The sequence below is a fragment of the Malaclemys terrapin genome, chromosome 7, assembly GCF_027887155.1.
Source record: "Malaclemys terrapin pileata isolate rMalTer1 chromosome 7, rMalTer1.hap1, whole genome shotgun sequence".
Classification (NCBI taxonomy): Eukaryota; Metazoa; Chordata; order Testudines; family Emydidae; genus Malaclemys; species Malaclemys terrapin.
The window spans coordinates 26,927,644-26,955,538 of NC_071511.1; the positions used below are offsets into that span (position 1 = coordinate 26,927,644).

The 27,895-nt window shown below is 38.8% G+C and overlaps 1 protein-coding gene across 3 annotated transcripts in view; it reads right to left on the reverse strand.

Annotated features, from left to right (window-relative positions):
* CACNA2D3 (calcium voltage-gated channel auxiliary subunit alpha2delta 3) overlaps positions 1 to 27,895 on the reverse strand; it is a 734,213-nt gene that overhangs the window by 141,462 nt on the left and 564,856 nt on the right. For all 3 annotated transcript variants that reach the window (XM_054035781.1, XM_054035782.1, XM_054035783.1), the window contains exons 18-24: positions 15,775 to 15,858; positions 6,795 to 6,866; positions 6,483 to 6,544; positions 5,020 to 5,087; positions 2,384 to 2,429; positions 2,130 to 2,227; positions 785 to 878 (exon numbers count right to left, since the gene is read on the reverse strand). In XM_054035781.1, coding sequence (XP_053891756.1) covers positions 785 to 878; positions 2,130 to 2,227; positions 2,384 to 2,429; positions 5,020 to 5,087; positions 6,483 to 6,544; positions 6,795 to 6,866; positions 15,775 to 15,858 — 524 coding nt within the window. The remainder of the gene's footprint in view (positions 1 to 784; positions 879 to 2,129; positions 2,228 to 2,383; positions 2,430 to 5,019; positions 5,088 to 6,482; positions 6,545 to 6,794; positions 6,867 to 15,774; positions 15,859 to 27,895) is intronic.

A 27,895-nucleotide genomic window follows, 5' to 3' on the forward strand; every position in this document is an offset into this window, starting at 1 on the left:
TATCACATTTCTCTGCATAATACTATAGCTTAAGTGTATCAGAAGTAGTGTAAAAGCTCAAATAAAAGAATAGCTAATGTACTGTACAGTAGAGCATTTAGTTCCAATCTGGTTTTAGAAAATTTTAAAATCTATATGCTTTCATATCCAAGACTTATGTCTAGAAAGTCTGAGTGAATAATGTGCAATAAATAATTTATATTATTAATTTCACTGTTTTATGTACATAACCCATTCTCAAACAAATTACAAATTTCACAAATATATTCATTTTTAGAAATGTTTCATTAATTTCTTAGAGAATAATTCCAAATACGGTATTGTATTTTCAGTTCCTACATTGTTTGCTAGTTTCATGTTATTCTGTATTGTTAAAGATTGTATAATCTCAAAAACTAACCAAGATGGCACAAACTGCAAATTTTAAAAGTGCCTAATCCGTTGCAAATTGGCCTTAAGTGAATATTTAAGCTTAAATGTTTTACATTTGCTTTTCATTCACTTTAGTGAAGTTCAAGCTCTCAAATGCTTGAAGAAAATGAACTCACAAAGTTGATTCAAAATTTTCTTTTGAAGATGAACAAATAATCACCCACAATTTTTCATCATCTGATCAGCCCAACTACATAGGTATGTATAATGCACCCATCTACACCGTATCTGGGTAAAAGGTTCTTAAATTGATAAGTTGTTTTTCAATCATATTTCATAATCATATTTCACTACATGTGCCAGCGTATACTTTTTATTATACTAAAATGTGCATATGTATTTATTTACTTACTCTGATTTATTTAGAGCTAGACTGGTCCAATAAGCTTCTATTGGTGCACTCACCACTGCATCAAACAGAACTTCTTGTATCAATTCTTTATCACCTATGAAAATGTATTAAATCAATAGCAACAAATAGATTATATGTGTGGTGAAAAAAAGAGTCAAATCAGAATATTTTATTAGGTGAACCACACATAAATAGTATTAATTATTTATATTCAATCTATATTTCATCTACTTTAAACATATGGGCTCTTCACAGAATTACAAGCTAAATATGTAAAGGTGTAAATTACTTCACTTCAATCACCACCACAATTCTCCCTCATGCTTTGTGCTTCTGTGAAACTGGCAGCCTTTACAATGGCACCAGCAGCAATGTTAGATTAGGAAGTGAGGAATACCTTATCCATTTGAAGTGACATGGGAGTTTAGGTAAGACAATGCAATTTCTCTTGCTGGTATTTGTGCAAGACCCCAGATTAATACTCAATCTCTTGCAAAACAAGCTATCAGGTATATTAAAATGACCCACCCAAATCAACCAAAAGGATCAGCTCCCGGAAGCAAAACTCCTGGGATTTCGTTGGTGGACCGTGGGCCTATGGAAAAAGGGGAGACCTGAAATCCTCACAGACCAAGGTCCCTCAGTTGGTGCCCTCTGTCCCCCTTGCTGGGGAGAGGGAGTTATGAGTTTTATGGCAGGAGTCCTGTAACTTTTCATTGAACCCACTTAAATGCCTGGAACAAAGGAAACAGGGCAGCGAGACCTTCCCCAATATTAAATAAATAAATCCATCTCTGTGTCATTTTACTGTGTGTGTTGATCAACGATCACGAGAGTTCCAGGTCTCAGGTTTACAATTCATCTAAAGGACAACCTGCCTCTTCTACAGGACTGGAGTATTGGTGCTCTTCTAACTCTTCAGGAAGAGTACCACCTCCCTAAAAGTTCACCATCATCACTTCCTGAAGCATGTGGTGTTTTCTCTAGAAGTCTCATTCAGGTACTGTCTCAGCCCCACCATCCTTAATTAATAAGATCTGAGGAGACCATGACACAAGATAGCATGGCTGCCTAGTGTGAACTGGAAATCCAGTGTTTGGTTTGTCAATACTATATATGGTAAAATATCTCAGTATCAATACATGTAAGTACTACACCAATAGATTGTCTTATACTCTCAAGTAAATATGGAATTTGCAAGATGATGTGAGTTAATCCTACCTGTCCAACCAAATCAGCAATTCAACTAATTAGCATTTTAGTATGTAAAGTTTAAATACAATCATTGTTTAGATAAGGGAATGTTTATGGAATTTATCAGTATAAAAATATTTAACATACTCACATTGAAGCAATGGCTCTTTTCCTGTGAGGTAGAGTTTAATAGCATCTAGCTGTGCCATTTGATGGTGTTCAGGATGTACGTCAGTGTTGCAATATGACCTGAGAACATAATGTTGCCAAAATACTACAATGTAAATATTTATAAGCATGATCTCTCTTTGTCTTTGAATGTGAAGAGTTGGGCACAGTAAGCTCAAACAATATTAAACAAAGAAGGGTAACAGGCACCAATTTCATGCTTTGTTTAAGACTTACCATTCATCTGCCAAAGATACATCAGGGTGTTCTAAATCATGCAAACCTGAAACAGGAATAATAATATGTTGTATAGGGAGCAGTCTAGTAACCGATGGGTATTTACATACACTTCAGAGCATACACTCTTCCTTCTTGGAAGGAGTATTATTACCACAGCATAATAAATCACAGAAAACTATGTTCACATACACTTCAGGGTCTGACAAACTGGCAAGAGCCAAGTAAATGAGAGTTAAGGAGGAAATGACAGGAATAAAATCATTTGTTTGTGCACAGATATTTAAGCTTATATGATATGTCTGGCGATCCGAAGAAGATCTGAGCAAAAAGAGCTGCATTAAGGTAAAATACCAGACAACTTTAAATTCCCATGCTCTTGTTATTTTAATAAACACCTTTTATGTTGCATCATAATCTAGAGTTGCAAGGAAGACCTTTTTTTCAGAAATGATAGTATATTTTTAAACAAAACGATGCTATGCTCTCATGAACATGAATAGGAGTTTACAGAATAGTCTAGAAGGGGTCTATTGTATTAACACTTCATGGAAATGCCTGTAAATCAGTACTGTATTATTAGTTATATAGAACCATAAATTTGAATTTGGGGAATTTGAAAACTCTTAATCTCATATCAGTAAATGTAGGCATGTCGGTCCCATGGGATAAAGCAAAATGGGCTAAATTTTCATAATGTGGACTCTGAGTTTTACCTATGAAGATGTAAGCACATAAGTAACCATGGGCATAAATGTGGGGTTTATGAATGCAATTACATGTGAGCACATATGCTCTGCAGGTCCAACTTAAGGTCCAAGTTTTCAACATTCAGGCAATAATTTATTATTACTGTGTATTATGCTGATGGCAGCATCAGACATTTTCTAGAAAGAGATGTAGGAACAGTCACTGCCTGAAGAGCTCACACTACAAGAAAGAAAGAAAGAAAGAAAGAAAGAAAGAAAGAAAGAAAGAAAGAAAGAAAAAATTTGCTTAGAGGGAACCAGAAACTGACTTTTTTGTTTCTTTCTTTTTTACTTAATACACATTTAAACAATATGAACTGTAGGTAGCATGGCAAAGTGGATCTTTAAAAGGGCTTAAACGTGCATATGGTAAAGGACTTGCAATGAGCTCAGGAAGTTCATGACATTGATAAGATAAAATACAGAAAAAGGGGACATGCAGCTGTTTATGTGAGAAGCTGACAAAGACAGATGAGGGAAGGGACATTAGCTAAGTGAAGGGGGCAGAATTGTGATGCAAAGTGAGAAAAGCTTGGGTAAGTAGGGAGGGATAGACTTATACAGAGCTTTGAAAGTGGTGACAAACAGCTTGAATCTGATGTGACAGCAGATGTAGGATTCAAAATTACAGTCCTTAGTGATTGAGTGGATGGCAATATTGTCCAGAGTGATACAGTCAGAAAAGTGGAGAGGGTTTGGGAGAATAGAGTTTGGTGGTGGCTATGTTAAAGCTTAAGGTGATGATGAGACATCCAAGAGCAAATGTCAGACACACAGGCCGAGATGTGGGACTGGATGAAGGAAGATAGGTCAGAGGTGTGTTGGGACCAGCTCAGAGAGTAAAGACTTACAATACTCACACCATGCTACCTTTCTTTCTAGGTACTTATATGGTATCTGAGTCCCTCACTAACATTTATGTGGGTCTCAGAAAAAGTCTGTGGGCAGAGCTGGGAATTGAACCCAGATCTTCTTGGTATTTTTCTTCAAGCCTTAAGGACAAGCAGCAAGCATTCCTTTTTTAACCTTTTTTTCCACACAATGGTGATTATTTGGAGCTACCACTACAACTTCTCTCCTCACTCTCCCAGCACAAGGCTCCTCCACTGTGAATGGCCAGCATACCGTTACAGCCATTATATGTTGGTAACCACCTACCTGCTCCTGGGGATCTTTCTGCCTACATAGCTCCCTCCATTATTGCTGTTCCTTCATTTTCCTGATTTCCCTTCCTTAAGACCCTCTCACACTATATTCCATATAGGTGCAGGTCCACACACTTCCATGCCTGACCTCATCCCCATACAGCTGCCTCTTCTCACCCAACCCCTCCTTCTAGGAAAGCTCTTTGATCACCATTTTAATCCTTTCATCCATTTCACTAATGAATTTACCAAAAATTAAAGATCCAGAAAGAAGAAAGTGTTTTTTTCTTTTGGTTTTGCTAATAAAAAGCAAACAAAATATCAAAACCAGAAGCACTCAGCTCTAGACCTAATTCTAAGTTGATTAACATAGACTTGCTCTAAATTTTGTGGTGATAAGGCTTACTACACTATATTCTGTGCATAACAAAATACTACTTTAAATGTATCCAATATCCTGATTCAGAAATTAGCATGAAGTTAATAATTCTTCTATAAGGATTATTAACAACAAATACGAGCCTTTGAGTGATTCTTCATCATGGGACGTTTCTAGAAAAGAAGATTCATAAACACATTCTGATTACATGTCATATGAAAATGCTTAAATGTCAAGAATATCAGAAATGATCTAATCCTGGTAGGGAATCTGCAGAGAAACCATGTGAGAGATGCACAAGCTTTAGGCCCACTAAGATCAACAATAAAACTATTGTGTAAGCATCACAAAATGGTATCTTACCTTCTTCTATAGTTACGTTTCCTCTGAAGAAATATTTGCCATGTCCTCTAGAGAGAGCCACACCTAAACTGTGCAGAGAAATAAAGCAGACCTTGAAATCTGTGGCACAAATAATAGCAGAGACTGAGAGCTATTTTGCCTTGCTAACAATTCCAGTTCATGTACTATGCAAATTTAAAAAAACTGTTTGTTTCCAAAACCCCACTATTATATTTATTGTTCAACTAGCTACTTTGAATGACATAGAATCATAGAATATGGAGGTCATGTGGGGTTTGATATGCCAGCAACAATTGGTTGTATTTATGTGTGCTTAGAGGTGCAGCAAACCATTCACTCTTTGGCAAACTAACAAAGAAGCCACTCTAAGCACACAACTATTCACCCAGCATGCTCATTCTTCATCCAAATCCTGAACTTGCCCACACAGGCTTACAATGGAGACGACAACTCTTTACACATCAGACTCAGCTATTGAGAAATTTTACAAAGTGTGGGAGCCAATGGAGATGGTGAAAGGAAAGAAATATCAGAACATGATAAAGATGTCAGGAAGAAATTCTTAATGTAATTTTTCTGCTGCTCACATTTTTTGCCTGTTTATATACTTTTTTTCATTGCCTTTATTTAGCTCCACTTAAAGTTTTTCAAAAATTAAGTAATCTGTTTGTTTTTTTTAAAGGAAATCTATCACTGGGTTGCTCAGGAGTGATGAGGTGCATTGGAGGCAACCCTAAAAGTGCCTCCCACTTTCTAGTGAACTCATGCAGCTGCAATGCAGGATACCTTCTGACAGTCATATGTGCTAAGAGGGTGGCCAGGCTCACAGGAATATTTCAGTAGAGTTCTGCAATTATCAGCTTCCCTCTTTGAACATAGGCTACCATAAATATACTTTTATTAACGGATTATTTCTAATTCAATTTTGGGCATTCAGTTAGCGATTTCTTGCCATTTTTGTTAAAACCCATGCCAAAATAATATGGCTGACTTATTCAGTTTTAGTTGTACAAATACACTGAAGATAGTTCAGGGAAACAAAAACATAAAAACCTCAAATTGGAAGTGAAATACTATCTCCATTTATATTGCATTTTTGTTGTGGAAAAAAAATCAAAATGGGGCTCAATATGTAGTTAGTTAAATGGATTATAGTATTTATAGCTCTCTGAGTACTTGCAAAAATCTCTCGTTCAATGTAAACCTCAACTGAATATTTTTTTAATGAAACGTAAGCCATGACAAACACAGTGAGTTTGCCTATGTGAGCTTGCACAAACTTTCCATCCCTGGAAAAGGTGAAAGGAATGCTGGAAAGCCTCTTTTCTTTGCTATTTTCAGCATTGTCCAGGAATATTTTATTGTGAGCTCCTGCTGATGCTCTTTTCATAAACTCACAAGCTTTGTACAAATGCAAGTACAATGAGTCTGATGAAATGTCCATTTATTATGGTCAGCTCTACCTGAAAGGAGTACCCCTGATGTCTGTATAATAGTAGTCATTTGTCATCACCAATACCCGTTTCTAGATTCAGAACAAGAAAGTCAGAGAAAAGAAAACAAGGTTAGTTTGCTATGAGAAATTTGTAAAAGAGTAAATGGTTAGTTTGTGATAAGGTTAATAATGACATAAAAGGTACATGAGTGGCTCAGGATTATTAAAGGCAAGAGAAAAATAATCTTAGTGAAACATATCTATTCCAAATAATCTTCAAGGATCATTTAAACATTTATTTGCTTTACATTTAGTAGGAAGAACATTTTATACATTGTACCCCTTTGTCGACTGTCTTCTTCACCTCCATAGAAAATTTCCCTGTTTTCCGATTCACCATTGCATTTCGAAGCTGAAATGAGGAAAACATTTTTGTCACTTCCTTCATGTGTGTTTTTAGTAATTTTCACATCCCAAAGTTCCCAAATATTTTCATTTGGTCACAGCAGTTCTTTGTTTTCATATGGTGAGAACACAATTTTTCAGCAATTACTGCTGCACTTCCAATAAGTGTGTCTGTTAGAGGTGTTATGATAAGGCAGTCCAGTAGGAGGGAAATAATCTGTGATTCAGCTATGTCAACAAGCCATTCAATGGGAAAGTAATAAAGAATAACTACAGCTATTTCATTTTTCTTTCAACTTCCATTTGGTGCTCTACATTGGGCTACACCTTAAATCAAACCAGAAACTGAAACTGGTACAGAATGGGACAATCCACTAGGTAAGCAATGTCTCACCAGGAACACACACCAGCAGTGATCTGTGATCTGCACTGGCTACCTCACAGATTCTGTGTGGAGTTTAAAGTATTGATTTTTACCTGTAAAGTCCTAAGTAGCCCAAGAATGCCTTCCTGAAGTACCGTACTGTCACAAGTCTACTGTTTCAAGGTGCTTGGGCTGGAGCCCCCTCAGTGTAAGAGAGGAACAAATGGCAGGACATTCTTTTTGAGGAGCCCTTAGCTTTGTAACTTACTACCTGTCTGTTTATTTGAAATAGGCCATTAAGTTCAATATTTTAGAGCTGTCTAGCCAGGTTTTTGGGAATGGAGAAATATGATAAGAGCTACTATTTGGGAGCAATGTGAGTATTGTCTGGGTGTGTTTTGTGTATTTGTACGCAGTGTTGTTGTAGCCACGTCAATCCCAGGATATTAGAGATAAGTTGGGTGAGGTAATATAATTTATTGGACCAATTTCTGTTGGTGAGAGAGACAAGATTTCAAGCTACACAGAGCTCTTCTTCAGGTCTGGGAAAGATACTCAACAGTGTTACACCTAAATACAAGGTCGAACAGATAATTTGTCATAAATAGTTGGCACATATTCTAAGGGATGATTCAAGGTGAAGTGGTATTTGTTTATTTACCGGTTTAGGGTTAGAAGCTCCTGATACTTTCTTATCCTGTTGTATTTTTAATTAATGGCACAGGCACAGAGACCTTAGGAAAGGTATCTTTATGATATATTTTAAATTAAAATATTGTTCTGTTTGTGGATATGTGTCTAGTAAGCAATAACAGTATTTGTTTTAAATACTTCATAAACATAATTCTCATTGCAGATTCCCACTAATTACTTATTCATTCATGCTCACTCTAAGGATGAGCTACCATATTTTAAGATATAGTAATACATTTTATCTGGCAAATCAGTTCTTACACTAAAATATGTTCTATAAAGGACAATAAAATAAATAAATAAATGCAGAAGTGTGATATGAAATGGTGTAGTGAAGCGGACTGGCCCCCGACAGCCCCTGAGGGAGAGGAGCCTGAATTGGCGCCCAAGTGGGCAGAGCCACCGCCACCTGTTCCCGCCCCCCGGAAGTCAAGGGGCGGGACAGGAAGTATAAGAGCCCCAGCTCTCAGTTGGAGCCCAGCAGCCGGAGAGGCCAGACGTGCCGGTGCGAGCTCCGGCTAGACCAAGGCTTCCCAGAGCCAGGTACCCGGACACGGACGGACCGAGCTGCCCCAGAGCCAGATACCCGGACACCGACCGACCGGACCTCCCCAGAGCCAGGTATCCCGACGCGGATTGGCCAAGCCTTCCCCAAGCAAGGTACCCCGAAGTAGCCTGGCCGCACTTGCCCCGAGCACGGTACCCCGAGGAGGGGCCCGACCGCCCCCCTTACCGGAGACCAGAGGAGCAACCCGACCCAGACGACCCTCTGCGAACTGAGGAACCCATGGTGTGGGACCCCGCTGCCGAGCCCAGCGGGGAGCAGGTACAAATGGAGGGGGAAATGGAAAGCAGCCCGGGGGTAGCTGACCCCAGTCTAGCTACAACAGAGAGCGAACCAATGTTGGTGTGTTGCGGTCAGGACCCCACCAACACAGCGGCAGACTGACTGCCGCTCTTAGGGCCCCGGGCTGGGACACAGTGGAGTGGGTGGGCCTGTGTCCCCCCTGCCACCCCAATTAACGGGTGGCAGCCTCCCCCTCCAGCCAACGCTCTGGCACCGTAACTGAGCTATTGTTTCGCTGCCCTGAACTATTGCTTGTTGCCCCACCCTGACTGAGGGTCTGGGGCGTCCCGAGTTTGTCCGTGCTCAGCTCCTGATACCCAGACCTGAGCCCTCCCCCTGAACTATTGTTCGTTGCCCTGCCCTGACTGAGGGCCTGGGCCTGCTAACTCTGTTCGGGCTCAGCCTGAAGGAAGGTTCTGAGCCCCCTAGACTATTGTGTGCTGCCCCGCCCTGATTGAGGGTCGGGCCTTAACTCCTGACTTTACTGCTCAGCCTGAAGGAAGGTTCTGAGCCCCCTGGATTATTGTGTGCTGCCCCGCCCTGATTGCGGGTCGGGCCTTAACTCCTGACTTTACTGCTCAGCCTGAAGGAAGGTTCTGAGCCCCCTGGATTATTGTGTGCTGCCCCGCCCTGATTGAGGGCCGGGCCTTAACTCCTGACTTTACTGCTCAGCCTGAAGGAAAGTTCTGAGCGCCCTGGACTATTGTGGGCTGCCCTGCCCCTGACTAAGGGCCTGGGGCGTCTTGAGTTTGTCAGGGCTCAGCTCCCGATCCACGGACCTGAGCGCCCGAACTATTGTTTGTTGCCCCGCCCTGAGCCAGCGCGGGGACTTGACTGACTTTGTAATCCCCAGCTCCGGCAGTGAGGACCGGAGCCCGGGCCTGAGTTACTACCGAACCCTGACGGAGAGCGGGAGCTCATTGCAGAGGCCGCATACCTTTGGCCTAACCCCTGCCAGAGGGGCGAAACCCTGAGACCGATCCAGGCCGTACAGTGAGGCGGCCTGGCCCCCGACGGCCCCTGAGAGGGCCCGACCCCCGCACCGGACCTTTACAAATGGGCATTTCAATCTCTCTTAAATCATTGCTATTTACAATATTTGGAAACAATGTTGTACCTAGTGTTATAGCAACGTCCATCACTTTCCTTCTCCAATACCACATGCCGCATATGACAGATCGGTCAATGAGAACAGATTTCAATGAAAATTTGCAAATGTGACCCTATCAAGGTGCTATGCAGGCTTTTCTGGTTAGTTAGAACGAGCAGGGCCTGCCAAAGCTTGTCAGTGAAATATCTGTTTATATTTTCATGAAAAGAAGTTGAGCATGGCTGACCTATCAAAAACTGCAATGTTTGCGCTCTTTAAATGTAATTCTAGGCTGTCTAGATTGAAGTTAACTGTCTTACTTTCCTGTTAGTGAGTGTAAAAGAATAATTTTTAGCTGGAGGCATGCATAAAATAAAGCACATATTTTACTGTAGATTTTTTTTAACAATACATAATAGGCAATTCTGGAAATATTTTCCCATTTTAGCTTTTGTGGTTTTGGACTTGGAGAGCTGGTCTTAATTAACAATCTACTTTCTAACATTTAAAGAACTGTTCCATTTATCTTTAACATGTTTTTCATTTCCCTCCTTTTTGGTGCCTGCAGTTATCTAGGACCCATTCCTCCCACAAACCTCAGGCAAGTCATGGATTTACTAACAGGGCCTCAAAAACTCTAGTAGCATTTATGATCAAGTCTGAATATGACATTTAGCATTTTACTTGTCTTTATTTATTTGCTTTCTAAAAGTACATTTCTTGGATTTATAATCTGGTTTCTCAACTCTTCTGCAGTGTCATCTCTGCTCTGAGTATATAAAGCAAGTACTGCCTCAGATGGCTATAGACACTCAAAACATCATTCAAACTTTTTTCAAAAAAAAATACACACACACACACACACACACACACACACACACACACACACACACTTTGTCCAACTACAAATTATAGTAAAAGAATTTTAAGAAGTAACTTCATGAAAAAAAAAATACTGTAAGATTTCTATTCCTAATAGTGTGTCAGTAAGATCAAGATAGCGGTTCCTATAACTTGGGAAATGAATTAATGAAAAAAAATACTTCCACTGAATCTGTTTGCTTGTGGCTACCAACAATCTAAATTCAGCTTTGCTACCTTCTCCTCACTAGGTCACAGGATAGCTCCTACTTATGTCTACTGTATACATTTTTGTATTACAAAGTATGCCCTTTATTATGTGTCTTCATGTCCTACTGAGAGATGAAGGAAGGTCCAGTGGTTAGAGTGCTAGCCTAGGACTTGGGAGACCAAGGTTCAAATACCTGCTCTGCCATACACTTATTGTGTGAAACTGGCAAGTCACTTAGCTTCTCCATGTCTCAGTTCCCCCATCTAAAAACCCTATGTCACAGGGGCTTGGGGAAGATAAATACATTAAATATTGTGAAACTCTGAGATCTACTGAAAAAAAAAAGCTATATAAGAGCTAGGTATTATTATTTCTGTCAGCCAACACAATCTCAACGCTAAAGTATGAGATCATTTAACGTGCTTGGAAAACTGTGAAATCATTAAGTCAATGTGGTAACTAGTGAAAAATTCTCTTACACAACTTCAACAGAAGTGTTTTGTGGGGGTAAAATATGCCAGTAATATGTTACATGATTACAAGCAGCTGTATGAATAAGCTAATTCTTTACTTTTTCTTGAACTTGAGCAAACAACGCCTATTTGGTCTGGCACAGGGAGAAACAAGAGCATCAAACCCAGGCCCTCTGAGCAGCTGAGCAGCATGCTGCCTTCAAGTCAGCAAACTGTATCGCAAAGCTCTAATTCCCCAATGAAACATCCAGCAGCCTCACTGACCCTTACTATTACCAAGAAGGGGCTACATTTTGTTCCAGGGGATGGTGACATAAATAATCTCCTAAAAAAACAACACTAAACAACACCACATTTCAAAACGTTCTGGATATTCCTTAGACCTTAGAAGGGTTAAATAAAGAGTGGGTTTAGGCTAGGGTTGCCAGGTGTCTGGTTTTCGACTGGAACACCCAGTCGAAAAGGGACCCTGGCTGCTCTGGTCGGCACTGCCAACTGGGCCGTTAGACGTCCGGTCGGCAGCATGGTGGAGGCCCAGGTCTAAGGCAGGCTCCCTGCCTGCCCGGGCTCCATGCGCTCCCGGAAGCAGCTTCCAGGTCCCTGCAGCCCCTAGATGCATGGGCAGCCAGGGAGGCTCTGTGCGCTGACCATGCCCTAAGGGCTGGCTCCACAGCTCTCACTGGCCAGAAACCATGACCAATAAAAGCTGCGGGGGTGGCACCCGGGCAGCACATGGAGCCTCCCGGGCCGCCCATGCCTCTAGGGGCTGCAGGGACCTGGCGGCCGCTTCCTGGGAGCCGCGGTAAGCACCACCAGGACCCCTCACCCCGCATTCCCCCACATCCCAACCCCCTGCCCCAGCCCAGAGCCCCCTCCTGCACCCCAAACCCCTCATCCCTGGCCCCACTCCAGAGCCTGTTCCCCCAGCCAGGGCCCTCACCTCCCCCCTGTACCCCGACTCCATGCCCCAGCCCGCAGCACCCTCCTTCACCCTAAACCCCTCATCTCTAGCCCCACCCCAGGGCCTGCACCCCCAGCTGGAGTCCTCACCCCACACCCACATCCCAACCCCCTGCCCCAACATGGAGCCCTCTTCCACACCCTGAACCCCTCATTTCTGACCTCACCCCAGAGCCCGCGCCCTCAGTCGGAGCCCTCATCCTCCTCCCGCACCGCAACTCCCTGCCCCAGCCCAGTGAAAGTGAGTGATGGTGGGGGAGAGCGAGCGACGGAGAGAGGAGGGATGGAGTGAGTGGGGGTGGGGTCTCAGAGAAGGGGCAGGGCAAGGGCAGGATGTTCATTTTTGTGCGATTAGAAAGTTGGCAACACTAGACTGGTCATTACTTTGATCAGGAAAGTCCACCCCAAACCTTAAAATTCTATTTATCTCTAGTCATGATGCTAAGAATGGTTCTATCTATAGCTTTCATCATGCATTTCCTTATTTTGAACTGCTCCTCCTCCATCCCTTTTCTTGATCTTTCTGTCCCTCTGTGTATCTGAAGCTCTTATAAATGTGTTATGTATAGTTATATTAAACACACGCACACACACACACACACACACACACACACACACTCCTCTCCCATTACACAATAAAATTGTAGCAGTGCTGGGCTTGGTTACAAAAATCTCTATAAAAGTATTATTTTCACTTTGTGTTTTCTCATATTTAGACATCTGCAAGAACATTTCCAGTTGCAGGTGGCGCTGCCAAAGCATTAGGCCAGCATTTGGAGTTTTACTACCTTTTTCCACAACATTTAACATATTGTCTTTTCAAAAAATATTTGGTGACTAATGATCTACTAGTAGATTTGTAGGCCACTGTTGTATAAAAAAGGTATCTATTGATGAGATAACTTTTGAAGGAGGATTTGTTTCCTTAAGTATGTGATGATGAATTGTAATGATTCTGGAACCTGGTAGATTTGACCCCTGTAAGGGAGTTACTCTGATGTGTATATATTATGCATGAGTATCCAAGACTGTGGTTACTAGTGGTCCAAAGCTACAGTACTAAGCCCATATATTTCCTGTCACGTATTCTGTATTCCTCAAAACTAAATCCTCTTGCTTTTTATCTAGTTTTCACTTTTACATGTCGGGAGCCGACCTGGACCCGGTCCACAAGCTTTTTGCTCAATTTAGTCTATTAGTAGTACTAAGAAAACTATTAGGTTTTTTTTTTGAAATCTGAAACCATGGGAAACTCTGCTTGTTTCAAGGTTTGAACATTAAAAACTAAAACTAGCAGAGTTTAGTCCAAACCTTTTTTGGGCCCCATGGACCTTTCATCAAAAATTGAAATAAAACTCTTTGCTGTCTCTGGATAGACACAAAACAGACTTTGGTTTGGTTTTGTAAGGAAACTTTGGTGACTGTTGGTCACACGATAAGTCTTCTGGGTCTTGCAGAACTGCCCAAAATTGAATCCACAGGCAGTGCACAGAGATGAGCGTCTGCCAGTTTTATCAGGAGCTTCGGTGGCTTTGTTGTATATTCAGACAAAACCAGAATCCAAGCAGAGCTCCATTGATTTAAAATTTTTTGAACCAAAATCAGGTTGTGTTCAACAACAAAAAACTGAAACCACTAACTAGAGTTGTGTGGAATTTATTGCAACTAAAGTGAGAACACAAATGAGGAAATAAAACTGTATAAACCAACTAGAAGAAATTATAGAATTATGCTGGAAATACTGGGTGGAATCAAAATAGGATAAAAGAAGGGAAATAGAAAAAAAAAAAGACAGATTCATGAATGCCTAAAAGGATGGATGTTCAGTCTACTAATAAAACGTGTACATTGGGAATATATTTTTAAAAACATCAATTAGTCGTAGATAAATTAGGTAGAGTGATATGTAATCAAGGATAAGAAAAAGGCAATGCAGAAAACATGAAGGATTTCAGAGATTACAGAAGGACATTTAGAGAATATGAAAACATGAAGAGGAAATTTTACATAGTGAAGGCGAAGAAAAATGCACTAGGTGACATAAGAAATAAGAAGAAAGGTTTCATGTAAAGTCAGCACAAAAACTCAAATATGGAGACAGTATGGCCTCTTGAGAGACAATGAGGACAATCTATCAACAGGAAAGAAAGATATTGCTAAAACACAAATGAATTGTTTCATTATTCACAAAAGGAGGGAATGGGCAGTGGCAGAAACTGATATATATTTTGCAACCGAGAAAAGAAAATATAGACTTATGTCGGAAAAGGGATCAAGAAATTAGTACACTGAAGTCTTCCTGGGGAAGATGTATGTGATTCATCCCAGATTTCAGAAGGACATGACAAAGTAAATGTGGGAACCTTCAGTGTGTGCATTCAAAACCTCTCTGAAACAGTAGAAGTATGATGGACTCAAGAGAAGCTACTGAGATTTGAGAAGTAATCTAGGAAAGATCTATGAAAACACAGACATGCAGGCATGACTTTGGCAATGGTGAAGTTATGGGAAAAACTAAGTAACAGAGACAGAAAGGGGAGCACCTGGAAAGTTACGATTTAATTAAGGACAGTCAGCATGGATTCACACAAAACGAATCATGCCTAACAAATCAGATTTATTGAGGAAGTAACAGAAGGACCAGGCAAAGGTTAAGCCATGGACATACACATAAGGAAAGCTTTTGATACAGTACTGCAAAAAAGACTAAGCCTGCAAGGTAACTAAGAATGGGACAGAGGGCAAACTACAGAGTGGATAGAGAAATATGGGTAATATCTGGAGGGATCTTGTGCATGGCACAGGTAAGGATAGAAGGAATTGATTTGTATGATGTTCTTCAAACCTGAAATTAAGTGTTAGGTGTAAATCATTGATAGGGGCTCCATGCTAGCTTCTGTGATCTAAACAGACTCCAGCATCTGTTTTTGTTTGTTTTTTAATTTAGTTTAGTTTGTTCTTTTTATTTCTAAGGGCAGCATGAGCCAAGAGAGCTCCTCCAGAGAGGTGGAGCAGTCAAAATCTGGTCCAGATTTCTCAGTTTGATCTGATAGGTGGGCCAGACCTAAACAGAGGTACTGATCCCTGGTGACCAGCACAGTGCCACTGGGGTTCATAATGGGATGCATGGAATATTAAAATTAGGTGATGAATTTTACAGATGATACAAACACAGAGAGATAGAAACATGCATATAAGAAAGAAAGAAAGAAAGAAAGAAAGAAAGAAAGAAAGAAAGAAAGAAAGAAAGAAAGAAAGAAAGAAAGAAAGGTAAATAAAATTTGTAATTAGCTAAAAAGGGACTACCGTCTCTGGAGCAGTTAGGCGGCCTCTTTGCTGACTACTTGAACAGTTACCAAGTACAGTAGTGGGATACAACAATCTCTTCTGACAGGGCCTTAAAACAAATCACTTACCACATCATCTCTGTCTTCCCACTCAACCTCAGAAAGATCAACGCTGCTGTAGTTGGGTTTTCTTCGCTTTTTTCCTTCTTCATACTAGCATTCAAAATAAAATTTAAAAAATTAAAACATTAGGCATGTTATGTTTTACTTGCACAAAGATCCAATGTCAGATGATTTTAAGAGTTGCTGGGTGGATACTGGTTAGATGCAATGTACATTTTCAGTGTGTGGTTTAATTAATATAAAGTGAAGCACAACGATGCTCAAATATTTCCTGTGAACTGAAAAACCTGCTTACTATATGCTTATACACAGGACTCCTATGCTGCAATGCAAATCTTTCCTTCAGGCAGAATTCTCCTTTCTTCATATGACTCTAATGTCAGACCCCTGTTAGAAATGTGGGGAAAGTAATATTCCTAATAAATTAGTTTGTTCTCTTTGCCACATTTTATAATCAACTCAGCAATGATACCTTCCGCACATTACTAACCATATGGAAACTAATAAGGCCCTGATCTCAAAGTTTATACTAAGTGTCCCAAACTAGCTTTCAGTCAGGCAGGAAGTTATATTTCCTACAATCTTATCAACAAAATGTTTACACGTTTCTCTTTAAACAAGATAAGCTGTGAGTCTCGGGAAGCTTGGTGTTAATATTTGCTGATATTACGTTTTATCTATGATTTAATAGGAAAAAGAAAGTAATATACTAATAATGGCAAGTTATAGTTTTTATCACTACAGCCATTGTTACTCTGTAAATCTCACATTTTAAGTAAACATCTTTAATGACAAATGGGGTGTTTATAATATAGGAAATTCTGCCCTCTGCTGAACATCAGAAATCAGCGACCTCACTAGTTTAAGAACAAACATCTTGAGGTATGGAGCAAGAGAGTGTGTGATTTCCCAGCTCTCTAAGTGGATAAATTAATCCATATGGTTTTAAGTGAATTGATGGGAACATATTTGAAACACACGTACATTTTGCTGACAATGTTTGTGTGCTTTAAAATGTTGAAGACTCATTTTCTAGGCCTTTTACTTTTTATAATGGCTAAAAGGAAAAAAAACACAAATCTTTCTACCAAGAGTGGTCAGAGAAACAGGGAGGTCTTGGGCAGTTCCGGAATCAAGTTTGTAACTTTGCAGGCTTGGAATGATGGCCCCTCCACCACACAGACTGCAGAGGCAGGAACTTCCAGTCATCTTTTGTGGTGAACACACACTTGCACTAAGCCTAATCTTCAGGGGAGATGCCTTCCTTCTTCAAGGTTAAAGCAAACTTCTAGTCTCATGAATTTTATTCTAAATTAAAGGAACTGGATATTAAACTCATGGTCTTTTTTGTAGTCTCAGAATCATTTAAAAAACAGAGATGTCAGAGAAGTAATTCCTTCTGGAGAAGCTGCATATTTCTTCCAAGGGATCAGTTGTCAGACTGTATTTACAGCAGAGATGTTGGGGGAGGGGTGGAGTTGTTAACACTGGGCAGTAGTAGATCACAATGCTGCTCTGCCTTCTTACTTTTGCTCACAGTGATTTGGCTCCTCCAATCATTCCCATGGGCAGTACTTTTGAGAGGTCACATCTGATTACTTCCTGAATCAGTTCTCATTATTCTTTTTGAGTAAGACAAATACTTGCCAGGTCCTCTGTGGAAAGCTTTAGTCTAAGGTCACTTCACAAGTTGAGGGCTTAGTTTTTGCACAGTTTTACACTCAGTTTGCAATCCCCTAGTGTGGATGCAGTTATACCAATATAAAGGTATTTCAAAACATGCTATAATGATATAAAAAACATCCTTATACTGGTATAACTCTGTCCACATTATGAGATTGCACGAATTTACCCAAATCATTATCATTTTTTTTCAACTAATTTAGTTAAATTCAGACAAAAAATTGTGTGCAGACAGACCTTTAGATACTGACCATTGACAAATACTACATAGTTAGACATGAGGTGGGATAATTTGGGTGTATAAACATGGAATGACTCCTGAACTACTGTCAATATATAATTATATCTTTATTTAGGACTTGTCTGCACCGTGCCTTAGTCTGCACCACAGGGGTGTAAATTTTAGCCAGCACAAATGTGTCATGTGCTAAATGGCCGGTGTGGATGCTGCTGGGGCACAATATAAGTTCCCTAGTGTGTGTTAATATAGTCCCCTTTCCAACAGTACTTCCTTAATGTGAACTACGGAACTTTTAGGGTGCACCAGCAGAGTCCACATGGGCCAGTTAGTGCATAACACTGTAAGGCAGACTAAAATTCACACCCTCTGATGTGGACTAAAGCATGCAGTAGAAAAGCCCTTACATACATTTAAGACTTTCTGGGGTATATTCTGTGCTCACACACATGTGAGAACTGTTACTGAAGGGAGCTGTGCTTATGTACCTGAAGATAGAACTATGCTGTCAAATAGGAGGCAACCCAAATATATCATATTGTTTATGGCGTTTTGTTTTGTTTTTCATACTAACCCTATGGTTTTCATATGTTTCATTTAAGTAACATGCAATCAAAGAGAGATGGAAAAAGAGTCCAGAGAGCACCACATATCCAAAGTATGAGCTATACAGTGAACTGAACCACAGTGGGACTTGTTAACAACCAGAAGACAAGTGTTCAAAAATTCAGAACTTACAGGTAGAAACAAAAGTGTATATCTCAAAAAAAGTTTCCTATAGCCATGCAAGGAAGAAGAGCAGAAACCTCCCTCGGGTCCAGCAGGGAACTCATGATAAGAGCTGGGCAAAACAATTTTGACTAATTTTTTTTCAATGAAAAATGCAGATTTAGGTCCACCAAAGCATTTTGCTAATTTTTGTAGAATTCATTGAATTCTTTCAGTTGCAAAAAGAACCCCAGAATTCTGAAAGAGTCTAAATAGTTTGTGTGACATTTTAACAAGGAACATTTTTACTTTTTGATTCAAAATGACTTTTGAATTTTACTTCAATTGTATTAAAAATATTAAAAGGTAAAAACTTGAAAATGAAATGAAACATTTCATTGCATCCCTAATAAAACATTTAATCTGACCCAAAATGGATTTTTTTCACCATTTTCAGTTCACCAAAAAATTCAAAACATTTTGTGTTAGGGCAACCTGAAATTAATTGCTTTTATATACTCTTTGATTTGGTCACCAAAAAAACCCAGTTACTCACACATTTCTCCTTGCCATGCAGATATGGGAAACCCTAAGATACTACAGTAACTGTGCTAGACAAAACACAAAAACTTTCATTGACTTCCAGAAGGCCAGCATATGACCTGAAGTGATCCAGCAAACACTTGTCCAAGTGTATAACTTTGCGTATTTGACTAGTTGCAAAGACACTATCGTATGAGCAAGGTTACACATCTGTGTAAGTATTTGCAGGTTTGGGGCCTAATACAGAAAGATGGATAGACAGATTATAGAGCAGTTAATAATAATACTCTTCGGTATATTTAGAAGTTCACAAACTGTCTATCTACTCTGTTCTAGTTCCTTTCTAATTTTAGTATTTAACATCCCCCTAAGAGTAGATTTTACATACTGAAAGCAAGGCTTGGGGTCAATTTACTTCTTTAAATATCTCTTTACAAAATGTAATTCATCCATATATTTTATTTTTCTACTGAATTTAACCTATCTTTACTTTTGTGTCTGACACTCCCTGTTGAAATATAAAATACTCATTGAAGTCTGGAGCCAAACCCATTTGCAAGGTTATTCATATTGTAATACACTGAAACAAATTAATAAAATACACATTAGGAAAGATGGAAACAAGGAATTCTACCAAATTAGCTTCCTTTCAGAGCATGCAAGAAAGAGCTAGATTTAAACTGGGCACTGTTAATCCAGTTTTCGGCCACCACAAAATGTGTGGTGATATTATTTAGTGAATTAACACCTCGAAAATGAAGGATGTATGCTGCGATTTTTTTAAAAAACCAACATTCTGAATATCACACTGGACTTCTTCTTAATCACCTTTTAAATTAAAAACCTCTCTCACAAGAACTCATATTTTTGAATAAAACAGATAACCACTTCCTTTGGTAATTATAATGACCTTTATCTTAATCAGTGTCTTTTTGAATAAAATAGGTAACCACTTCCTTTGGTAATTATAATGACCTTTATCTTAATCAGTGTCTTTTATTTGAGGTTTGGCCAAACTGTTTTAATACTTGATGATTCATGAACAATGTGTGAGGTGTTCTGCTTGAAGATTTTTAAGTCATTTTTTTTTCTGCCCGGTATAAAACTATTTATATGTGCCCTTATTAAGCTCTACTCTTTGATTTTTTTTCCCCTGAGAAGTCCCCTATGGGTTAGGCAACATCTGCATTTAACATGACTTGCTATGTGATTATAAAGCCATAGTGTAGCAATCTGATTCAAGAGGGAATGAGTGGTGTCTTAACAACTGAAAATCTCTTGTCTAAAATGATGGGAATTTAGTAGATATATGCTTCATCTGGATAATGGCTAGTAGTGGAGGAGAGTAAACTACTGAAACAACACCCTCTGAAGTTCCAGTATATTGCATGGAACTTTTGCCTAAATCCCCAATGGAATAGTACTGTAGCAAACAATATACTTTGTGACCACATTCCAAGGACTAGAATGGCAGAAATAATTTCTCCCTGGCCAAAGTATTCTGGCATAAAAGGTAGCAATCCGGAAAAGAAAGAAAATTTCTGATTTAAAAATTTATCATAAGTCTGTTGTGTTCATACCCTTATGAACAAACACTACAGAATTTTATACGAAATCAGTATATTTCTATAGAAATTCCATAGGGATTTATGGGAACTCCACTAAGAATCAAGGATCTGATTCAAAAGTCCATCTTTGTTCTCCAAAGCATTTAGGCACATGCTTAATTTTAGGCATATATTTAAGTCCCATTGAACTCAATGGGACTTTAGCCTGAGCCTAAAGTTAAGCTTGTGCCTAAATGATGAATAGATATGGGCTTAAGCATGTATGTAAATGCTTTAATGATTAGGGATCCTATAGAAGTGACCAAACAATGAGACTCTATAGACCTATAGATATGCAGTTATATTGAGCCATCATATATCATTCTAAATTATCCTATAAGCTTTTTCTAAAAAAAAAATATAACAATTATTTTCTATCTTATGTAAGACTTTTCCATACGGGTTTTTAAGTTACTAGGAAACTCAGACATTACAGACATACTGTAGTAGTTCTCTGGAGAGCTTGGTTATTGTTGTCAGTTCTCTAAGGTTCTGGACATTACCATTAAAAATCATTTATGGTCTGATGCAATTCCTATTACACTCAATGGAAAGACCCTCGCTGTTGTACTGGGAACTCATATAGTACTGAAATTTTCCATGATGCTTAACAAGCAGAGGGCTAGGAGCTGAGGACTTTACTCAGCCACTGACCCAAGTAGGGAGTTATTGCTTGGTGTGCAGAGAGCTTGCCCAGGCTGCACCAACTTTTAAAACAGCACAGACTATTTCAGCTACTACTCCCTCAAATGTGGCCTGCCTGCTCATGGTTGTGATACACAGCCTCTCTCCTCCTTGATCCCTTTGAGTGATATGTTCCTGCAATGGGGGACTAGTCCCTTCACTTCCCCAAATGGAGGCACTGTGGCAGGCTCTTGCATGGGCCATATACGTAAGTGGAGACCCCTTGAGTCCCTCTTCTCTCCATCTAATGGCAAACTTCAATGGTAGTTCTTCCAAGTATAGGCTGAGGAAAAAGCCACAGTGTAGGGCTCTCAGCATTTGGTTCACAGATGAGACAATTTTCCTGCCCTGAAGTGCTTACAGTCTACATAAGACAGGACAAACACAAGACAAGCCCAGAGAAAACAGTTCCGGAAAGGATGAGTGTGAGGATTATTAATGAGAAGAAGGCAGGAGGGATTGTTTGAAGAGGGATTTCATACCCTTAAGTCTGTAAAAAATACCTTCCTGTTCCACCCATTTACATTAAATCATGCAAGAGGACTGAGCATTCAGTTAATATGCACTGCACTGCCCTGAAACACTCCACCTAGGGATGTGAGTGTGACGCTGCATCCCTTCTGCATTTAAATCTCTGCTGTCTGGCCTTTAAGACATTTATTTCATTTGCATTTTCTCCTAGCTATATGGTCCTGATTTGTCTCTTGTAGTACTTGTGCTTTGTGACCTGCATTTATTTTGTGACTTCGAAATATCTTTTTTTGAGCTCTGATGCACCCTGGATTTGTAGAGCACTTGGAGATGTTCAGTTATAAAAGGTGCTTGTAAAAGAAAACTCCTAGGATTAAGATTAAGAAAATGTGACTTCTTTACTTTCTGACAAGTGAAAAAGAACTTCCCTTTCAAAAGAAAGACTCACACATAAAGTCTATTATTTAAGACGTTAATCCAGAAGTTCTTAGGTTATGGTTGGCAATAAAGACCAGTTATTTTTGACTGATCATTCATGCCAGCTGGCAGTGAGAAACTGCCATACTGTAAAATTTCCAGCCATATTGCAAAAGCTGAAAAGGGGAGCCATGTTGCTTAAAATGTGTGTGTGTGTGTGTGTGTGTGTGTGTGTGTGTAAAGAATGGGGGGAGGAAAGAGAGGAGAGAAGAGCAGGAAATATACAACCTTCATTTTTCAAGTAAGAAAATAGTAGGGGCAAATAGATGTGTCCTATACAGTAAGATTCCTCTGTCTAAGTAATGCAAGAAAATCATTTTCATGCCATACCTGTGTTCAAGGATTCTGCCAACTCAAAGACATACATATGTGTGTGTTTTACAAATAATACAGAAAATGTCTAAACTGATGACATGGAAAATATGGAAATAGTACAGGGGAAGGTGGAACCAAAGAAACAGAACACAGCTTTATGTCACATGCCTACGAAGACTGGGTGAACAGTACATTGTTTTAGATCATAATATCAGCTGGATCACAGTTGATTAGTAAAGTGACATGTATTTGATTCATTTCACTGAAAAAAAAAACCCCTAGGTTTACAATTTTATTTGCATTCTCAGGACCTTATTTGGGATTATGTAAAATTGACAGCTGCTTATAATTATTTTGGGTTTCAGTTGAAATAATTAAAAACATCTGCCTTTATCTTAACACTACCAGACTTAAACCCACGAGCTTGGTTTTACCTAACTTCAAAGCTGAAAGCAAAGAATAAAAGAAACCTTTGCATATTACTAACAAATTTCCAGTGATTCATTTATATGTACAACCAGTTATTCGAACAGCCTGCAAACCTTTAATTATCTTTTAAATATATGTAATTTAGAACTGCTAATTAGATAGCAATTTAATGCTCTCACAGGGATTCAGATGCTCTGTCTTTTTAAAAATGTAAACTCCAATAGGAATAATCATTGGCATTCAAGTGATTGAATTTTTCAGTTATTTAAATGAACATGAGGCATTTACACTGTTCATATCATTTAAATATTCTGCTGTCAGCTGCAGCTGTAGAGTTTTACGGACTCTGAATAAAGCAAGGGTAAGTGTAGGTTATCTTACGTTCCAGGAGGGACTCCCCAGAGAGGAATGAGATTTGCTGCTTATGAAAGGCTAACACTGCTTAAGTGGGGCATTAATGTTTCCTCTGAGACTTGGATTTCTCTGTTTTCTATATTTGGAGAAACAAATTTTCCCAGAATTTACAGCTCTGAAAGACTTAGTACTAGTTTAGCAATCTTTAAATACACAGGTCTTTTAGCTATATTCAATATATCATGGCATTTAATGTTTTAATTTAAACTCATTGACTTACTCTGGTAGCCAAACTGCCAACATATTTAGGTGAGGGTTTTATAGTACATGTATAGCCTTTGTTTCCTGAATATACCTTCCCCTATTAGGACCAATCTTTAAAATAAATTACATAAAGATGTGCATCATTTTGAGGAAAGCAATTTATCAATTAGACTACATATTGCAATGATAGAAAACATTATTTATGTATAGCCATTCCAAATACCATCATTGCTAGCATTCCTGAGCTAAAGCTAAGAGTGAGTTTCAGTTTCCCCTTGAGAATAGAACAGTTTGATTTAAACTTAGACATGTTATAAAATCCTTAGTCAAAACCAAGTAAGAAACTGAAACTCTGGTGCAGCAGTATTTAAATTCTAAGTCATCATGGATTATATAGGATTTATCTATGAGCCATGACACATTCATGATCTCAAATTTAGCAAAAATAAAAAGGTAGATATGATGCTTTTCAATTCAATATTGTATGTGGTCATCTGTGAAAAACAGAGAAATTAAGAGGCTCTCCTCCCCCAAAGGCAATTTTGTTAGTGTATTCCATCCCATAAAGCAAAATTCATTCCTTTTGTGAACAACAGACCAGATTCTGATGTCAATTACAAGGGAAAAGAGCCAGAGATTCTATGCAGTCCACTAGGGACTTCACTATTAGTGATCAAATTTCTGTGGAAGTTGCTCAGATACTGTGGTGAGGGCAGCAGTACAAATCCCTAAAATAGACAGATAAGATAGTTATACAGGTATAAGCCCAGAGTAACTGTATCCACTACAAATTAAACGACCTTCCTGAATTTCTCTGTAACCCTTCCATCTTCTCTTCAAGAACCATTTCTCCTGTGACTCTACAAAAACTGGCTAACCAATAATGGCTAGGCTGAGGGGTAATCAGGTATAGTTGAGGTGTATATTTTTAATTGTTATAAAAAGTGTATATAAATCGATTGTAATCCTCTCTCCAGCCCTTAGTATGTCAATTGTCTTCATAGACTAAGCTTTTCAGGAAACGTACTATGTCTTCCTGTGTGTGGACAGTGTCTAACAGAATAGAGGTGCTCATAGAATATCAATAAAAATAACAATATAAAGGCATAAGTGTAAATGGGATAGAAATCTTTCCTCAAGTGTGCATATTTCAAGAATCCATAAGGACTAGGGTAAGCCAATTAACACTGACTTGAAAAACCTAAATAAAAGGAGCAAAATCAAATGTATTTATTGTTAAATCAATGGTTCCTAGGTTCATGCAAATATGAAATTATTAATGATTAAACAGAAGTAAAATAACGTTGTTATGCAAAGTAAAACTCTGCACTCACTACAAAAAATAAGGATTTGTAATGGAAATATGACAGACAGTAGTGATCTTATAAAGATGCCCAGCTAAAAAACAAACTAACAAAACAGATAAGATCTACTTCTGATCTAATTTACACAATAAAGTAAAACTCCAATAAAGTCAATGAAAAGTTACTCCTGATTTAAGTTGGTCTATATCAGATTTGGAGAGTTATCCCCATCAATAACTAGTAATGCCTTACACATATGTGGCACTTTCATCCAGAAGACTCCCAAAACACTTTACCTTTGGGGGTCTCTCTCTCTCCAGTCCGCTCCCTGCCCCCCAGTAGATAAGGGCTTGTTGCACCCACAAGTGAAATGAAGCTATGTAATGTTTGTAAAACCATACAGCAGTTCTGGGAAGGGAAGAGATTATTTCACCCAATAAAGCTTCCAACTATCTATGAATATCACCTTTTATATTAAATGTGGATGTAGATATCAAATATCATAGTGTGCATGAGGTTTACAGACACATAGGGTAGGGGCCATCTTTTTGCTATGTGTTTGTACAGTGCCTAGCACTACTGAAATATAAATAACAAATAATTAAATAGTAGTAATAGACTCTCTCCCAGCCCTGAAAAGCTTGAAATTTATATCAAAGAATAATGACACTAGACCATTATGAGAACAAGAATAAAGAATGGAAAGGGAACAAAGCAAAGAAAAGGATATTATTTGTTAAGGAAAGCAGATGATACAATTTGTTTAATTTCATATGGTTGTTTTTTATGGTCTTTTTTTTTTAACGTGTTTTCCTTTTCGGATCAGAACAGAAATTAGTGGCAGAAAGAGATGTGAAAGAAGTAAATTTCAGGAGGAGAAAGAGGCTACTCAATACATTAGTATACTGTATACTACTGTGTTTGCATCAAACCTATATACAGCATACAACAAGACTGCATGCAGAGTGCAGTAATATCTTGATTTTCCTAAAACTGTGACTCAACTTCCAGTTTGCAAATGTGGTTTGCCCTTTAGTTTTGATTCAGAATGTTATTTGCTTTTCTTTGCAAAATTTATCAAGTCCTTATAAATATATACAGTATTTACAATAATAATTTAAAACACTGAAGTCTCACTACTGTAAGCTCTAGTGTGTTGGACCATTTCGGTAGTTTTTTTAATAGGGACATTTTTTCTCAGCATAGAAGCACTCACTATTTATTTTTCCATACTACAGTACAAAAACCGCCCTCAAATATATCAGAAAAAGGAAACATATAATTTTTTTCTTTTTGCCTTTAAAAAAAATTCCAGTAGATATTTGTTTCTGCATTCTAATACTGTATTTTTAAGTCAAGAGAAACACATTAAATATCAGTTTTAGCTTTCTCTTTTTTACATAAATGTAACATACTAAAAACAGGTGTGATTCAAAGTTGCATTCATATCTGATTCGAATAAGGAACGAATTGGCACTGCCTATTCCCAGAGCCCAGGAGGCCCACACTGCAAAAGTATTGAACTTGGCAGTGCTAGGGTGCCACCTAATGGCAATTCTTCCTCAATTCATCACTGGTTTATAACCACAGGGGAACTGGAAAGTGCATTTTTCTGACTCAGTGTTCAGAAAACAAATTATTTTGAAATGGATAGAAAATGGAGCTGAAAAACCAGCAACAAGATGTTGAATTTTAACACTACACACAAGCACATTCTTAATAAGAACTACAAGAGCAGAAGATTAGAAAATCTATTACTAATTACATTGTTCCTATACTATACTGCCCTCTTCTAAGGCAATGTCTCCTGGTATTCCTAGTGTGGGTGCACTGGCTATGAAAGACCTGGTTTAGTGTGACAGAGCTAATGAGAACAAATGTAACTGAAGAGAAAAAATATTCATCACAGGAAGAGAATGAAAAATAAGAGATGGCCTCAAGAGAGGTGGGATAGGAAGGGGAAAAAAAGGGGAAAACTGTTTCTCAGAGCTACAACTGGACTATTCAACTCTGTTATTAAAACCTTTGGTGGAGAAATGTAACTAAACACAGGTACAGTCCTCCTGGAATAGTCCATTCAGCTCCCCTGCATGATCACAATGGTCTGTGAAAAAATCCTTGCAGCACTAGAGGTCACAAATCAGTTTCTTTCCCTGCAGGGAGTCCAGCAGTGATTGTTCCCACTAACAGTCTACACAAAAAACTCCACTTATCTTAAATGAAAGTAAGGTTTATTCAACAAATGGGAGAAAATAAAGAGAAAATCACCACCACCACAACAACCAACAAAAAACAGTTCGCAAAATATAAACCCTACATGACTAATCAGTACAAGTATTGTAGCTAGCAAGGCTCCAAGCTGAATGGCAAAAGATACTGATTAAATAAGATAAAATCCTTACATATTACAAACCTTTTCCCCTCCAAACCAGCTGTTGCTAGCCTGCCTGTCTTTTCAGGCACCCACAAAGGGAGTTTCTCAAGAAATATCGGAGGGGTAGCTGTGTTAGTCTGGATCTGTAAAAAGCAACAAAGAGTCCTGTGGCACCTTATAGACTAACAGATGTATCGGAGCATAAGCTTTTTCATGCGGCTGACGAAGTGGGTATTCACTCACAAAAGCTTATGCTCCGATACATCTGTTAGTCTATAAGGTGCCACCGGACTCTTTGTTGCTTCTCAAGAAATAGTATGCCTCTCTTTCCCATGTCACTCCAGAACTTAACAGCTACGGCTCATTGGAGTTAGCCACTCAGAAGTCTATGAGTATAATAGCATTACATCATCTCAGAAAAAACTAATGATAATCTAAACCAGTTTGAATCCAGCTGGTATAATGTATGATTGGAGATAACCCCAAATTATGCAGAAGTTTTAGCTAATATCCTCTGTTAACTATTTAATTCCAATCCTGCATGCATGCCCCAAACTTGATTGCCATGAAGTTAAAGGGAGTTTCCCCACTGGCTTTAATGGGACCTGGATTTGGCCCACAATAATTGTAATTTTCTTATAAAAAGAATTACATCCATAATTGCCCAGTCCAGCCA